General features: G+C 37.0%; 1 protein-coding gene across 4 annotated transcripts in view; it reads right to left on the minus strand.

The window, feature by feature from the left end:
• Nucleotides 1–18,820, minus strand: part of KIAA0825 — a 254,575-nt gene that overhangs the window by 137,313 nt on the left and 98,442 nt on the right. For all 4 annotated transcript variants that reach the window (XR_014319281.1, XM_082782589.1, XM_082782587.1 and 1 more), the window contains 2 exons: nucleotides 10,031–10,141; nucleotides 4,292–4,431 (listed from right to left, as the gene is read on the minus strand). Coding sequence is in view for 3 of the 4 variants with exons in the window: in XM_082782589.1 (XP_082638715.1) it covers nucleotides 4,292–4,431; nucleotides 10,031–10,141 (251 nt within the window). In the remaining variant the exon portion in view is untranslated. The remainder of the gene's footprint in view (nucleotides 1–4,291; nucleotides 4,432–10,030; nucleotides 10,142–18,820) is intronic.

Genomic DNA, 18,820 nt, shown 5'->3' on the forward strand with positions numbered 1-18,820 from the left:
AAGATCCCTTTTCCACTGATCTTCCAGCTAGGACTACTTCATTCCAGTGTACCCTACTACTGTTTAGCCTCATTGTTTTTTCAAGTACAGTATCCGCAAAAAATTACTGGTCAGACAGGTATTTGTAGGAGACACACCCTTAAAATAATTTTCTAATCTTTTGATGTTAGGCTGCCATGATACAGTTTGCAATTATGAAGAAGCTGAGAAAACTTTTAGGAGTTCTGGACTCTATTCTTGCAAGCCTCTATTTAGCGCTATTTAACTGGATAGTCCCAAACTATTTGGAGGAGAGAGATATCTCTGCACAAGCATATTAGCTCCTCTAAGAAACATTCCAGTGCTCTTCTAATGAGGACAGTGTAATGCAGACTAATCCACAAATTTTGTTAAAAAATTAGCATGATTACATTTCACCAGATATATTTGTGGTGCAACCATGGGACTAGTATTTTTTCCAGTTGCTCATTAGATTTTGTCTGAGGACTATTAAATCCAAGCAGTTATTGCAAGGATGTACAATTAACTTCAAGTACTTGAAACAGAAGTTTTCAGTTGTTATACAGATTTAGCCAATCTAAGAAGCTTCTTTAGGGAACATACATTTTCTTTTGTAACAACTCGCTGCTCTCACTAAAAGATGCCTGATTTCTAAGTGAGGTCAGCTGGTAAAATTACTACCTTTTACTCTTCACCTAAAACAACTTACAATAAATCAGTGTCATTTACATGAAAATGCTGCAAAATGTATTGTAGCAGTTAAAGAGTTGCTTCACAAAGGGCAATGAATTGGAGTCGGCAAATATATCTATATATATCTATATATAGATATATAGATATATATCTTTCCATTCCACATATACTATCAAGTCATTTCTCTTCAAAGAAATTGGTTTATAAAAGCACAGTCTGAGAAAAATCTTCGTATCTATTAGTGTCTAGGGCACTGGCTGCACCAAATAATTTTACTTTCTCAGTGGAAATTCTTCCCTCCCTGCCCCACTTGTGTGTGCAAAGTAAATTATCTCATTTTGAAGCAGTTCACATTTCTTTGGGTCCATTTTCAAATTTGTAGTCTCAACTTACCACAGAGTATTAGCAAATGTCACTATCAGTTAATATTTCAGTTTTAGTGAAGACCAGGATATCATCTAGGTTTTAACTGTACAGGCTATACAATATCCATTTCCATTAGTCTCTCAAACAATATATTGTGCAAACCAAAAACATTAGGTTAAACTGCCAATAGCCTTGTCCTGCTGTGAAAACAGTTTTCTTCCAGTTTATCCCCACATGCCAGTATTCACTTTTAGAGTTGTATGTATAAAATGAAATTAATTATGTGTATCAAATGGATTCTCACATATTCATTATAAAAAATAAGCATTTTTAATAGGATTTCATTTCATTTTCATGAATTCGCCAGTACTATCCCTTCTTAAACAGAAGTACCTGTATGTGTGAAGCCTGAGGACTGATTGAAGCCCTTGGATATAGCATGTTGATGATTTCTCAGTGACCTTCTTATCTGCCTTTAGTAAACAGTAAGGTTGACTGAGTGGTTGCCAGTCAGTATTAATCCTGGGCTGGGAAGGTGTAGTTCAATACAGCTACTGCTTTTTGCTTTACTATGTGAAGGACAACTCATGGTTCCTGGAAATAAAGGTTCTCAAAGAAGAACTCACAGATTGTTCTGCTGGCATGCTATGCATTTAGAGAAAGTGTAACAGAATTCTCAGAGTTCTCTTTCACCTTTCCCTTTTTCATATCAGCATCTGCTAGATTCAATAACTCATATCACACAAGCACCATTTTCTTTATTCCTCTATTATTTGTTACTTGTCAAAATAATCCATTTCTGTTTCAGATCCATGGGTGATAAAGCAATTCTGTTTAAAAAAAATCCCCCAAGAAAATGGCAAAACTAAATGTTTTGTCAGAAAATTAAAACAATATCAGATATTCGTTATTTCTCCCTGCAAAGGCACAGCAAAAGCACATAGACCCTTAACTGACTCAAAAACATGTCTTAAAAAATTCAGAATGCTGTACATTAAAAAATAGTTCTGGGCATACATTACGTTGTAATTAACTGTAATTCAACATACCTAGGTTATTTGAACTTGTAGTTAAACTTGTAGTTTTAAGTTTAAGTTTTACTTAAAGTTTAACTTATAGAGGTCCAACATCCCAATCCAATTTTCCAACTATTTTTGTAAAAAAAAAGAAAAAAAAAAAAAAAAGTTGGAAAAATAGGTCCATTTTCTCCAATGGCAGTATTCACTGGAGACACATAAGTGGTTCGGTTTTGACCATCCTAATTTATTGCTTTCCATATGTTTGGTGTGTCAGTTTTAGATCTGAGGAGCTTTCTACTTCTATGTACATTTCATATATCATGTTGCACATAAAGTATTAAAAGTACAAAACTTTTCACCTGTTCAGAGAGCTTATATGTACGTAACATGGGGTTTCAATAGCTTCATCAAATATGGTAATCTTACAACATTTAGCAGCACTAAATCATGCATACACACATCCTCTAAAATACTCTGAGACAACTCTGTAAATCCCAACAGTACTTCCTACTATAATGAGGAAAATTTCTTAATTCTGCCCCTTACTATGGTACAATTATATGAGAACAATGGGAATAAAACTAAATGTGTTCATATGATGCCTACTAAAAGTATCCTATAGTACAAAAAAAAATTAAAAAAAAAAAATCATCATGTTGGTACAGTTTATAGAAGGAGAAAGAAACCCCGTGTGTAAAATCAAGAAAAATGTAAAAAAGCCCTTCGTATTCAAAGAATTCTTATAATCTAGTTAAAGGTCACTGATATTTTTTATTTTAATTTTTATTGGCAGGACAAATCACTCAAAAACTACTGTATAATTAGCTTTTTATCTCTTTTTATGCATAAAATCGCACATTGCTGAAGTTTACTCTTGATGAGTAAATAATTCTGGAAGTTTTTTACCATACTAAACTGTCATTACTAAGGTATAACTTATTAGTCCAGGCTTTCTTGTACTATCATATAACAGCTCACACTCCAAAACTTTTAGCTTATCTAGCACCAGTAAAGTGTATGTATAGGAGAAGGAATAAAGATTATAATAATTTTACCGTTATATAATTAAACCTCATTGAAAATTAGAAGATATGCATCATTGTGGTTTTCACCTTTATCTAAACTGAAAGTTTATTCATAGCAATATTGATTCTGTGTAAATAGCATATTTTCCAATTCATAGTAGCATATATTTTCCTTAAGCTCGAGAGGTTGGTCAGTCAATAGATGAAAACACATTCTGTCAATTAATCCTTGTGATAATTTAAACACCTACTAAAATTCAGTACTGGGTAGTGCTAGAGTAAGAATATGATCCTGATCAAGCATTTGTCAATCTTTGTAAATGATGACACATATTTGAGTAGGTAAGTGAATGCAGTGCAGTTCTCAAAAAGATGCATGACAGAAGTGGAAACAATGTTGTATCCCCGACCAATGTTAGACAACTTTAAAATTACAAAATTAAATTAACTGAATTAACTAAATAATTATGTTATATTTTGTGACCTAATAGCTTGTTTGATAAGCAGAGAGAATGTTTTTGCTAAACAAAGATGAAAACTGATAGATGCTCATTCAATATTGCTGCAAAATTATGGCAAATGCCTGATTATTCCACCAACTTTTCAACAAACTGATCATTCAATGCAAAAGCTGTTAAAAGGAAAGGTGTGAGAGAATTTGTTGCTTCAAATACAATGTTAGCAGAATTAAAAGAAAACCTCATAAAACCATTCTTTTATTTGCCCCACTTTTATATGACGTTAATGATAGTATTAAGAAGAGGGAGAACATAGATGTACTTCTGGAATGCCTACAGTGAAAAACATGTAATAACATAAACAAAACCTCTAAGAAGCTTTTCAGTGAAGAAACATAATATTGAAAGTAATCTTTCAGATCCACACCTTTAAAAATCTTTGTTAAGCAGTTGTGGTATCAATGCACTATTAAGTTCAGAGTAATTTAGACTCCTTTGCATTTAAGACATCAGCCTACTTTATCGAATTGTAGCCTGCTTTGAAGCTATGAATACTCAGACTGACTGGAAAAAAAAAAAAATCATTAAAAAAACAATGAACCTTTCTTTTTCTTTACCCACTCAAGAACTGTCCTACTGATAACTAATATCCCAAAGTATTTAAGTAGTTAAAAATGAATTTGTGTTTCTCACTGATATTCTTGCAAGGATCAACAGCATAAGTACTTACTTGAACTTCTCAGTAAAATTCTCACTAAGAGACAATTATGATGTAGCAAGGTTTCCAAAAGCAAGTGCAAATTACAGTGTGGCTGGGATAAGAGCAGTTTCAGTTGACCCTGGGCTGCCATTTCTCCGGCTGATGGACTCCTTTCAAAATGCAAGATAAAGACAGAATAATGCAGTTAATTTATCTACGAAATTAATATCCTTAAAGTGCAGATGTAATGCTAACTCCCTTAAATGTCAATTCCTCCCAGATTACTCTGAAAATGCTTTCATGCTTGCTTACTTTAAGGCAGCTCAGGGAAGGAATTACATTTAATCTCAACTAGCTAAAAGCAAATTAACATTTGGTAGTCTGCCAAAGTTATAACTGATACAAAGCAACTTCACTTATCTTTTTCATGGAACTATGTATAGCCTTGTTCTACCAGGCAAGAAGGAGTATTTTCGTGCTTGAATAAATTTCAGGCTATTATTCTTTAATTTACCATGTTAATTGTTTAGTAAGAGCTCTGAACTGTCCTAAATGAAGGATATGAAACTGTTAATTAAAAAAAAAAAAAAGAAAGAAAAAAGAAAAAAAAAAGAGGGAATATTCAAAGGGTCTGCAGGATTCTGCATTAGGCTGACCAATTCTTGCACATAATGAAAAATTCACCTGAAGTATTAGACTAGTTGGACTGTATTGCCAGCACAGAGATGTGAGAAAGCTTTCAAGGAGATTGTACTTTTCTGTTTGCTGTTCCATGTTCTCCATAAGTTTAGGTTTCCAAACAGAAATATTCTAGGGCTCCATCTGAACTCAGCCAATGTCCTAACACCAACCATTAGACTCATACTGGAGCAATTAAAATGATCGTGGACTTCTATTTCACCTTCACCAAATGTTTTCTGAGTTCAGCAAGCAGCCTCCTTGGGACTGAAGTTCCCCTCCTGGCTGGTCTGCTTCCTCTGAGAGAGCAGCATGTCTGGAATGCTTCACAGCCACCCTCTTTTTCTTTTCAAACACCCTTTTGCTGTTTCCTGCACAAATCCTGGGACCAGAAAGCATGCACAGTTCTGCAAGTTCTGCAGGAACTACTGGGTAACTACACAGGTTAAGTCTGTTGCTGGTGGCAAAGTGGAGACTCACCTCCTGTGCTCCTCAGATTTTTTTAATCTATTATTTCTTATTTCAGACATTTTAAAAATGAAGTTTTCAAAATCAGTTTGTCAGTAAAATTTTCCTTGAAAGCCTAATTTTCCCTTATTAACTGGCATATACATTAATTTTATATTTAGATAAGATTTGAGGGTTTTTGAAATAAAATTCTGACATGTTTACCTATTCTATTTTTTCATTTTGGTTGCAAGTTTATACAACAATGGTTACTAACTTTGAAAGTTTATGCACTGCATATGCAAACTCTCATGCACATAAATTTTACACCTACCAGTTATAAAAACTACATATGCCTGGATGCATAAACTATGCAAGCATAAACATTTTCTGCTAGTACACAAACACTGTCAGCATCAGTTAAAGCCTTTTTCATCAGGAACTATGTTCTCCTGCTATACTATAAAAGAATTACTAGGCACCTGCACATTTACTTTATGTGCTATTTATGTGCAGCTACTGGGACAAAATGAAAATGTTCTAATTCTATGTTGCACATTTCTGTGACCATCTGAGCAGTCCAAGTGTGCCACCACTCAACTCAGCTTGTATGTATGCATGAAAAGAGATGACTGCACAAAATCTTCACTGTTCATTCAAGGTTACTAAATAGATAGTATATAACACTAAAACCTGGAAATGAAAATGCCAGTTGACATGCTTCTCTGGTTTAGTCTCTCACCTGTATGCTTCCAGTACCAGAAATTATCAGGATGCCATAGATCTTGCAGGGCAACCTTGAGATAGCCTAAGAAAATCAAACTTCCACAACACTGCTTTCCTGAAGGACCTTTCTAGCACACTATTATGCCAAAATTTTGCAGAAAATATTGCGATAGCCAAAGGGGCTATAATAGCCAATAGTAAAGAGGGATTTTACACACTGAAGCCTTTGGGATTTTAACAGTAAAGCCAATACCTCGGAGTAGCTAAGCAACATACTTGCCATGAAAACTCATGTACATCTTTTTTGATTTTTATCTCGTACATCATATATAATCCTTGATAATGTAGCACTGTCTCGACAATGATGTTTTTGCACATAAGTACATATTGGATTCTAATAATATTTGTCAGAAATATATACACATATGCATTTAAATCTCAATAGAACTTGCAGCCAAAATAACTTTTCCACATTTAAACACATATTATAAGCATACTTTAGGGTTTGCATTCTTAGCAGTATTACTGTCTACACTTCGTATGTATTCATATGTACATGAACTCCAATGCATTTTAAGAGCTAATTAGTTGTTTGTAATACATGTTTAAATTCAAACAATTACTATATTCACACCAGACTTGGTACTATGGCTATGACTAAACTCAATGTTTCACAAATTTATTTAAATTAAACGGGCCAGTTTCACTTTATTTATCTTCTTCCTTGAATGCCACATGTTATGAAGTCTAATAAGGTCAGTCACTGCCTTCAAAATACAAGGAAAGGGACAAGTTTGGTCAGATAGATTAATGAAGGATAATATTTTAAACGAATTCAGAAATAAATGCCATTTTTAGAATATTTGAGTTGAAATAAAACTTGTCTGTCATTGACCAGATGGGAAGTTATCATGTTGTAATATACACCCGTTCTTGGCTCCTCAAGCCTCTTGCAAATTGAAATGTACAATGGTGTGACTCACTTGGAGGAAAAATAAAATATAGCAGACATTCCCTACAGCCATGAAGCTAGCACCAATAAATGCACTGAGAAGTTTTGTAACGTGCATATGGAGAGGCATATGTTCTCTCATCCTCGTAGCTCAGTACTAGTGAAAATAAGACTAGCCTCATAAAAAGTGACAAAAGGTGAAGTACATATAAATATCACACATATAAATGTTCAGTTTTGTACAGTAGGAGAAAAAACAACAACAACAACAACAACAAAAAAACAAACAAACAAACAAACAAAAAAAAAAACAAAAAACAACCACATTTGCAAAGGCTATGATTATGAACCCCAAATGAAGCAAAGAAAGAATCACAGTTACCACTATAGGAACTGTAATATAAATTATAATCAGTGATTATTTATTTTGATAATCAACTATACAAACTGGGGGAAAAAGAAAACCTCAAATGATAAATTCAACATTTTATAAGGAAAGTTGAAGTCAGATAGATAAAACAGACTATAACCATATAAATATATGAGAACTAATGTAGAAAACCTGGTTAAGTAGTGAATCTGTAAAAAAAAAAAATAAAAAATTAACAATTGTAAACAAAATTATTTCTAGGCGAACTTTCTCCTAGAAAGGTTAGAAAGAGCAATTATTTAATATTTATATTTATGACAGGCTAGAGTCTTCAAAATCCACTTAAAAATTAGGTGCCCACAGCTGGGAGCTGTACAATGGCCTCAGCTTTCAATTTTGGTAACTAATATATAAACTATATATATAACTAACTAATATATAAACTAATATATATATATTTATTAGCTATGGAAAGAAAAAGCATAAAACAATCTAGGAAAAAGTAGGATCCTCTAATTAATAGTTTTCTGCAATATGTAAACATAATATGTCTTGTTATTATTCTAAATGCAGTATTTCAAGAAAGAAAAACTTCCATGCCAAAAATATGGTGTAAAACCAATAACAAACTTATAACACCTTAGGACATGTTCCTTAAAAGTACTTAACATAATATTTTTTCATCCCCCCCCCCCCCTTTTTTTTTTTTTTCTGAGCACCTGAAAGGTGTGCTGTTAAAAGAAGACATTAAGTATTTTACCAATATAGTTCACTCATTATCACAAAGACAGTACATATACATAGACTATTATCACACAGGCACACTGTGTGATATGTTTTCAGAGTTGTCCTTCCTTTTGGACTTCTCATTTTCCCAGAAAACAAACAAACAAAAACAAACAAATAAAAAATAAACAAACAGCACAAAAAATAAACAAGCAAAAAAAACTATATTTAAAAACAAAACAAACAAACAAAAACACAAAAAACAAACAAACAACAACAAAAAAAACAACCAGCAACAGAGAAGATACTTCATTGGCTGGCGAGATGCATGCTTTCTCACCTTTCATGCAGAGAAAATAGGTCTGGAAAAGTTTTTTACTATTTATTCAAAATAAATATGCCCCAAACAACATCTACAAAATCATAATTCCACCTCAGAAAAGAGAACTCTTTAAGAGTGAAATAGTATCAACATTTCCTTTAGATACTTTTATGCTGCAAAGTGTACTAACTTATGAAGCCCTCTTCCTAAATTCAGAATTCACACCATAATTTAAATTCTGAATAGTAGCCTTGGACTAGGGGATCAGAAAAATTACTTTTTTTCTACTGTGAGTCCTTAATGAAGGATACTTTTTCTAAGAAATAGAATGCATGCATTTTTAAGTGATCATGTAGTCATTCCCTCTCCTATACCCTCCCTTTCCTCTCCTTTCTCTCCATCTATGTGCGACTTACAAAACCATTGAAAAATTTCATTGAAACTTGATTCAGAGGTAGAGATCCCACATACACATTATCTTTCAAGCTTTAGAAAAACTTAAATGACTACTTTGAGCAGAGAAAAGCACAAAATATGAATTCAATAGTTAATTCATTCTGTGGCATTTCAGTAGGCCAATCACACAACTTTGACTCAGTCACAGCATCTATTGTGTTATTAGAGACACCAGAAAAGGACATAACTACTGCTGACATGAAATTAAGGGTGAGGGGTGGAAAGAATGTTCTGCACAGTATGGGGTAAAATCATAGGGAAGATATTGTGATTAGGAAGATACAAGGTAGGAGGTCAAAAACTGACAGCATTTTGGACTTCAATAGGTCATCTCTCAAGTGTTAACATACTTCTATAAAAAATAAAAATACTTTATCAGAAAACAAACAAACAAAAAAACCTCGGAAACACAGCTTTTCATAAAAATGGAAAACGAAAATCTCTTGGGAAATAACTTTTGAAGAGGTGGAGGAGGTGAAGGGGTTAGGAGAGGATCTACACTGGTGTGGGAGTGCTTCAGGTTCAAAATTAGAAAGGGAATGACAGCACAGCTGGTAGCATATGTCTCATATGTAACTTGTCATTATATGCAGTGACACAGAAAAAGAAATTAAGCTTTTGCCTCTAATCATACAGTAATCTCCCAAAAAATCAACTACGATCAAGCAGCATATATTTGATGTGTTATTTATATATCAGACCCTTTTTTAACCAGCAATCAGAAACAGAAAGACATACATTCTTTATCTCCCCTTTAATTATAAGTCTTTGAGAACTGCACCTGTGCTGAACCACATTATTGTCAAGAGCTATATACTCTAATTAAAGCAAGAAAACCTTAAATACAATTCAAATATCAAACATAATGAATGCACGGGCAAAAAACTACACAGTACACTGCTTTCAATGTGACCTTTCTTATAAATTCTTAAGTTTGAAGACTAGGGGAATCTGTAACAAACATCCAAAAATGCTTCTATATTGTTTCATTAGAATATTAATTAAACATGTATCCAGATATAATCTTTTCCAAACTATTTGATTAATGTTGACTATCTGGTAGTTTTATTAAAATCAACTTTTGTTACTCACTTCATTAAGGAAGGAAAGGATGATGGTATGCAAAATAACCAGTGTAATGGGTGATAAAAGTCTTTGGAAATAACTTGAGGAAGATGTTCTCCAGAATTGTTCTGAAATGTCCTGAAAAGAAAAACAACAAACAAACAAATAAACAAAAACAAACCACATCTGAATCACATGGGACACTGAAAATCCTTTTGAATCAATAATACAAATATATATCAATAGAAGATGGAGAATCCATTATGATAACTAGCACTACATACATATGTGCATACATGTAACTGCAAATTTATTGATCTTATTTGATGCTACAAATGTCATTCTCATTCTATTTGCTTTCACTATTTGTAGCTCAGTATCTAGCACTTTCAGTAGAGTTAAAGCAATTGTCTTCATATATTTAGTCTCATATAGCAGATTTTTGAACTATATTTTAAAATGCATTGAATAAGCAAATTGCTCTTCAGCCATTTATTTCTATTGATCTTTTGTTTTTGCCCAACACATGCATCATATTATCAATATAGCAGTATCATAAATATAAGTAAAATATCTTTTGAAATTATAGTGGTCATCTTTTGCCTTAACATCCAAGTAGACATAGACTTTGGATGAAACTGGAAAAAAAATGAATCAGAAGCCTCAGATCTCCTTCACTGGCTTGTAAGATATAGACAGAATAGTGATGGAAATATCTGCTGTTTAAAAAAAGAAAAATAAAGACTGCTGAAGAATCAGATAAATTAGTTTTATGTCACTCCTTCTCCATTATTTCTCTTACCTAAAGGCTGTGAGAGGCAAAAATCACACTCAGCGAACTGATAACAAAAAGTAACTATTCTTATTTGTTACTGATGTCATTTGACTATAAAAACACCTATGTAATTGTAAGGACAGACATGATATAATTAATACTTGACTTAAATTATTATCTAAGATTATAAAATACAAGAATAAAAATTAATAAATGTATTAGTGTTTGTACAGAGTACTTCTGCAGAAGGGATGTCATCCCTTACATACGCCCTCCATTAATCATTACCAATTATCATTCTTTTTGCAACTCACTTTTTTACTTACTTGGCTGTGAATGTTTCATTTTACTAACTTGCCTTCTCTAAGTTTGTTCCTTTATGTATCATGGCTGGAATTTTCCAAGTTACGTTGTGGAACAATTGGTGGAGGTGACTTATTGAAACTAAAGATATGTCCACATCTTAAGAGAAGGTTCAACTTTGAGGATACTTTCAGAGTGAGAAGTGGTAGATACTCAAGGAGTCTGTTCCACAATATTCCCCCTGACAACATAACCTGCAGCCTTAAATATTGGTAACACCAGGGTGGCTTAGTGTGTGGAGTCTAGGAGAAATAGTATGGAGGGTAGAGCAGAGTGAAGACACTGCAACCAAACTCTGTGCTCTCACTGCAGGGATGGGGAGCTTGATGGTACTATGGGACTGACAGACTGCATAGCCAGCCCTGAGCCAAACTGATCATAAAATCATGTCCTCTGGTGAACTTTATTTATTATAAGTTCACTGCAATGACAAAATACACCTCCATCCCAAAGGCTACATGCCTCCAAGGTATAACCACACCTCACTGAGCATGTGATCTGAATTTCTCTGAGCCTGTAACTTGAAAGCAAAGGCAAGACAATTTTATACCAATCATAATGAAGAGCAATTCAAGCTCCACCTAAAAGCAGGAACATAGTGAAAAAAAGGCTCAAGAAAGGAAAAGCGTTAGATGGTTTTTAAAGTTGTTTAATGTTGTGAGACAACATCACAGACAAGTCAGGAGGACATCGCTGACTTTTGGGGTCAGCTGACAGGCTGTACTTCTCTTCCCCCCCCCTCCATTGGGATGCCTACTGGGTCAGATTTGAACCCTAGTGCTTCCCTAAGAAACCTAACATTCTTTATAGAGTTATTTCGTAAGCTAGCTTGTATGTAGCTGGTTGTGTTAGTCATATTCTTAGTATTTGCACGTGCTTTGCAGACAGCATCTTCATCATCAGCAATCTGTCCTCCTGTAGCTTCAGTAAACTACACCAGTGTAGTGGGTTTATGTGGCAAGGTTTTGGTAGCAGGGAGCCATAGGGGTGGTTTCTGTGAGAAAGATCAAGAAGCTGCCCCATGTTTGGGAAGGGCCCCTTTGTTTTCCAGATCCGAGCCAATAAGCGATGTTGTTTTGCGCCTCTGTGAGAGCATATTTAAGACAGGGAAAAAACGCTGCGCCACACAGCAGCTGGGAGAGACAAGGGAGTGAGAGAACAGCCTTTCACATGCCAAGGTCAGTGTAGAGGGAGCGGGAGAGGTGCTCCAGGCGCCGGAGCAGAAGTCCCCTGCGGCCTGTGGTGAGGAGCATGGTGAAGCAGGATGTCCCCCTGCAGCCCATGGAGTACCATGGTGGAGCAGGGTTCCACGCTGCGGCCCGTGGAGGAGACCACGGTGGAGCAGGTGGCCCTGCACCGACGGAGGCTGCCGCCTGTGGAAGACCCCTGCCGGAGCAGATTCCGGGCCGGACCTGTAGCCCGTGGAGAGGAGCCCACGCAGGAGCAGGTGACCCGGCAGGAGCTGCTGCCCGTAGGGGAGCCAGGTTGGAGCAGTTTTCTCCTGAGGGATGGACCCCGTGGTACGGACCCATATCTGGAGCAGTTCTGGAAGAGCTGCTGCCTGTGGGAAGCCCACGCCGGATCAGTTCATCAAGGACTGCATCCCGTGGGTGGGACCCCACAGCACAGGGGACGAGAGTGACTGAGAAGGAGCGGCAGAGAAGAAGTGCTGTAGACTGACCATAACCCCCATTCCCCCATTCCCCTGCGCCGCTCGGGGGGAGGAGGTGGAAGAGGGTGGATGGGGGGAAGGTGCTTTTGGTTTCTTTCCTTTGTTTCTCACTTCTCTAGCTTGTTAGTAATGAGCAATAAATCTTACTATCTTCTTATGCTGAGTCTGTTTTGCCCGTTACAATAATTATTGCGTGATTTTCTTGTCCTTAACTCAACCCTTGAGCCCTTTTCACATATTTTCTCCCCATTCCTCTTTGAGGAGGGGGAGTGAGAGAGCGGCTGTGGTGGAGCTCAGCTGCCCACTCGAGCGGAACCACGACAACCAGTTGCTAATCTGCTAAACTGAAGGTGTATTGTGCTATTTGTGCATTCGTGATTGTGGTAATTTGGTATATTGGATGCGACAGGACTTTAGTGCTGAATTGGGCATCACTCAGAATTCAAGCCCAGCCACCCCCAGCCACTCTGATATCTGAGGACAAGTTGAGATGCAAGGGGGTTTAAGTCCTGCCAAACTTCTTTATTCTTTAACACAGCATATGCAAGAAAGGTAACTACTTTTAAAAATGTCAGTTCTGGACTCTAGAATGGGCATTTTAGTATATTTGCTTTACTTTCTGGAGAGATTCAGTTTTATTCCTGATTTTCAGTAAGAATTCTTTCTGTTGCAGTAAGAGTTGAAGGACACTTAAAATATCTAAGGAAGAAAGATGAGGTTTTTCTCAGGACAGGGGAATCTTTTTATATCGCATAAAAAAGTCACTGTCACAATATAGAAACAGTGTGAGTAGATTTAAACACTTAAAACTGGAGATAGAATTGGAATCCAATTGGAATCCAATTGGAATACAGTCTCAATGATTTCTTTACCTAAAATGTAAAATGTCCTTTTTCTTATAGGGTGCTATATCATGGTGGCATTGGCAGTATTTGTGTTTTGTCATTTTATTATTTCAAATTACTTTAAAACTTTTTTTCTTTTTTATTTTCACAGTTGTATATCGGTAATTTAGAAGTACAGCTACAATGTCTATAAGGTCACTGTTTGCTTATATGACTGCAGATGAAAGAAAATTATACTGTGCTTAAGGAAGACAGGTGTAGAGCTTCTGAACTCCTCCAAAAGAAAGGGTAATTTATTTGGAAATTACTTTACTGATCAAACAAAGCTAGTAGAAACAATGTATTACAGGCTTTTAGAATGATCTTAAGTAAGCAATATCTGACCAGAATGGTAAGCATATTGTAAATTTATACTCTTTGTGAATTCATGAAAAATTAAAGCAGAGATCATAATGTAGATAAAAGGAGTACTTAAACAGAAAAAATAATTATTTTAAAAACAGTAACTTCAACAGTCTGAGAAAATTCAAGGAAAAAAAAAACTTATTGTCTCTCATCCCCTGAGATATTTCTCTTAATATAGCAAAGGACAGAGCCAACTTCCTACAAGAAAGAAGATAGGTACAGATTGGGCGGCTGTGAAAGAAAAATAAATAAATAAATAAATAAATAAACAAGTTTTAGAGATTTCTGGCTAATGCAGGTTGTTAAATAAGGTGTCTTAGCTGTCTCCTGATGACAAGCACAGGGCATACATTTGGCCTCTAAGACTTAGAGCAAAACCTCTTTGCAAATTTTGAAACTGACATGGAGAAAATGTGATGGTTTTAAAAATTATTTAAATTTTACTGCCTTCAAATACTAGAAAAAGTGAAGTGTCTAATGATAATAAAATGGTGACAGCAGTACTCAGTGTCCATTGCTCGTTATGTAATTTTTACCAGAACATAAGGCAAAACCAGCCCTCTGCCAGACAGTTTAATTCAACTACTCTTCTGACAGAAGTATAATAATAGGTAGTAGGAAATTTGTTTTGACTACAAGATATGTTAAAGCAGCTGCTTATAGTCTCAAAGCAGTGGAAAGCATCTGTGAAAGTATTTAATACCACAGCAAGATTCCAAGTTACAGGAGTTTTATTCTTCTGTAGAGTATGACAAGGTGAGAGTTGATCTGGTAAACATCAGTGCAGGTGTGAAATAATGAAATGCCAACAAGATGTATCCTAATGGTATTTCCTTGTAGACTTTGAAAAATTTAGCTCTTTATATGGAAGAAACATGACTAACAAGTGAGTCATAAATTAGGGTTAAGAGAAATATCTTTTCTTTTTTTTTTTTTTTTTAGTTTTTACCCAATAGATGGCAATTTTACCAATAAAAATTCTATTTATTTATTTAAATTCTATTTATTCTATATTCTCTAAATTCTTCTCTCAGAATTCAAGTTATTGGCCTCATTTCTTGTTGAGAAAACAAGACATAATAATTTGTATTACAAAATCATGAAAAGCTGCATCCACCTTACTCTTTATGATCTCCACTAAAAGAAAGATTATGATATCCTACTCAGTACAAAAGACTAACAACTATAATATGTGTAATAATATATAACACATTCTACAAACAGCTGGCAGAAGTCGCACAATCACCAGCACTTGTTCTCATGGGGGACTTTAACTTCCCAGACATATGCTGGAAATACAATACAGCCCCGAGGAAGCAGTCCAGGAGGTTCATGGAAGACATCTTCCTAACTCAGCTGTTAATGAGCCTACCAGAAGAGGTGCCCCTCTAGACCTGCTGTTCATGAACAGAGAAGGAGGGAGCTGTCTTGGTTGACCATGACATGGTGGAGTTCTCTATTCTTGGTGAAATCAGGAGGGGGGTCAGTAACACTGCTACCTTGGACTTTCAGAGGGCAGATTTTGAATTGTTCAGGACACAGGTATGGAGGGTCCCTTGGGAGTCAGTCCTCCAGGGCAGAAGGGTCCAGGAAAGCTACATACTCCTCAAGAAGGAGGGGCTCCTTCACGGCGCTCCTTCAAGGCACAGGAGCAGGCCGTCCCTGTGTGCTGTAAGATGAGCCATCAGGGAAGAACATGGGTGTGGCTGAACAGGGAACATTTTCTGAGTGTTCAGGAGAAAAAGAGGGTTTATGTCTGGTGGAAGAAGGGGCAGAAACTCGGGGAGAGTAGAAGGAGGTTCCCAGCATATGCAGAGGGAAAAAATCAGGAAGGCTAAAGCCCAGCACGAGCTGAACCTGACCACTATGGCTAAGGATAACAAGAAAGAAATGTTTTTACAAATATATTGGCAGTAAGAGGAAGGCCAAGGAGAATCTCCATCCTTTACTGGACGTGGGGGGGAACATGACTACTGAGGATAAGGAAAAGGCAGAGGTTCTTAATGCCTTCTTTGCATCTGTCTTTACTAGTCAGGCCAATTATCCTTGGGTTACTCAGCCTCCTGACCTGGAAGTCTGGGATGAGGAACAGAAAAAAAAAACACACTTCAGGTGTAAACAGAGACCTGCTGCTCCACTTGGACTGTCACACATCCATGGGGACAGGATGGGATCCACCTGAGGGTGCTGAGGGAGGTGGTGGATGTGATTACTGGGCCGCTTTCCATCATCTATCAAGCAGTCATGGTCATCCAGGGAGGTCCCAGATGACTGGAGACTTACCAATGTGACTCCCATATATAAGAAGGGCTACAAGAAGGACCCGGAGAACTACAGACCTGTCAACCTGACCTCGGTGCCAGGAATGGTGATGGAACAGGTCATCTTGAATGCAATCACACAGCATATGTGGGACAACAAGGGGATCAGGCCCAGCCAGCATGGGTTCACGAAAGGCTAGTTCTACCTGACCAACCTCATCTCCTTCTATGACCAGGTGACCTGCCTGGTGGATGAGGGAAAGGCTGGTGATGTAGTCTACATCAAAAAGGACAAAAAAAAAATAAAACAAAATAAAACAAAACAAAATAAAACAAAACAAAATAAAAACACGGAAGAGGACAAAAGTCCTCTTTTTTCAGAGATTCGGGTCAGCAGCAAGAAAGCAGTAACACCTAGGTTTTGAGGGCACATTCAGGAGGACATTTGTTAAACTGCTTCCTCGAAACTTGCACAGAACTGAACAGTCAAAATGCATCTTTGTGGATAACACGAAATTGGATGGAGTAGGTATGTGAGTTAACAAACAGCAAAGCGATGAATCAAAGATGAGAGGACCAGCAGAAAACTCATGGAGTTTGCTGAGGTAAAGTGCATCTTTACTAATGTAATAATGAGGTAAAGTGCTCCAGCAACAGAACAATAATAGGCTGGGAACTGATTACCAACCTTACAGAAGAACCTGGGTATTATGGCCTGTATGGTGTTGAATATGAGGCCACAGTGTAGTCTCATTAAAAATAGCACAAGCCATACACTAGGCTGCATTAGGAGGAGTATGGTGAGCAACCTAAAGACCTTAATTCTCTTCATCTACTTGACATCAGTTAAGACAGATGAAAGAGGTAGATGATGTCATTGTGAGACCTCTCTCAATTATTTTTTAAGGATCTTGGGAATATGGAGAGGTCCCACTTGACTAGAAGATGGCAAATATTGTCCCAGTTTTCAAGAAAGGCAAGAAAGAAGACCCTGGAAATTACAGGCCTGTCAGTCTCACTTTAGTGCATAGTAAAATTAAAGATCATTCTGGGAGTTACTGAGTAAACACTTGAAAGACAATGCACATTGGTGATAGCCAACACCAGTTCACAAGAGGTGCCATTGTGCTTAACTAACTTAATTTCCTTTAACGACAAAGTTACCCATCTAGTCGACCAAGGGAATAGATGTGATCTTTTGGATTTCAGCACAGCTTTCAATACCATCTCTCACACGTATTCTTCTGCAAAAATGTTCAGCACAGTTAGACAAATACATAATTGAAGAATTGGCTGACAGGTTGGGCTCAAAGAGCAATGGGATTACAGCAGCCTGGCAGCTGGTCACTGGTAGGACTCCCCAGGGATCCATTTTGGTGCCAGTTCTCTTCAATGTTCAATGTTTTTATAAATGATCTGGATGCAGGACTCATATGCAAACTAAGTTTGCAGATGACACTAAATTAGGATGAGCTGTTAACTCACTTGAGGGTGTAAAGGCCTTGCACTGAGATCACAGAATCATAGAATATCCTGCGTGTGAAGGGACCCACAAGTATCATCAAGTCCAACTACTGGCTCTACCCCAGACAACCCAAAATCAAACCATATTTCTGAGAGCATTCTCCAAATTCTTCTTGAACTCTGACAGGCTTGGCATCATGACCACTGAGAGAAGAGATCGGTGCCTACCCCTCCACTCTCCCTTGTGAGGAAGCTGTGGTCCAACATGAAGCAGCCCCTCAGGCTTCTCTAGGCTGAAAAAAGCGAGTGACTTCAGACACTACTCATACATCTTGCCTTCTAGACCTTTCACCATCTTTGTAGCCCTCCTTTGGACAATCTCTAATAGTTTTATGTCCATATACTGTAGTACCCAAAACTGCACACAGTACTCGAGGTGAGGCCACACCAGTGCAGAGCAGAGCAGGACAATCACTTCACTCAGCCATGCTGTGTCCGATACACACCAGGATTTGATTGGCCCTTTTGGCTGCTAGGACACATGGTTGACTCATGTTCAACTTGCCTTTGACCATAACCCCTAGATCAGTTCTGTGGGGCTGCTCTAAAGCCTCTCAACCCTAGTCTGTATGTACAACCAGGGTTGTCCCCATCCCAGGTACAGAATCCTCCCCTTGTTCTTATTAAATTTTATGTGGTTGCCCAGACCTCTAATTTGTCAAGATCTCTTTGCAAGGCATCTCTATTCCCAAGGGAGTCAATGGGTCCTCCCAGTTTAGATCCTGATCTTTATGTCTCACTAGAAGTGCTCAAGGCCAGGATGGATGGAGCTTTGACTAACATGACTTAGCTTAAGGCATCCCACTCCGTAGCATAGTAGGCCCCTTCCATCCCAAGCATTCTGTGACTATACTGAAGTCTCTTCAGAAAAGCCAGACAAGGGTGGAGAAAAATGAAACAAAAAAGAGTGAGGGCTAAAAACTGATGATGGCCCAAGATTCACAGGTGAATCTTGCACACTATTCATACAGA

The sequence above is a fragment of the Aythya marila genome (genome assembly GCF_965140915.1).
Source record: "Aythya marila genome assembly, chromosome: Z".
In the NCBI taxonomy this organism is placed as follows: domain Eukaryota; kingdom Metazoa; phylum Chordata; class Aves; order Anseriformes; family Anatidae; genus Aythya; species Aythya marila.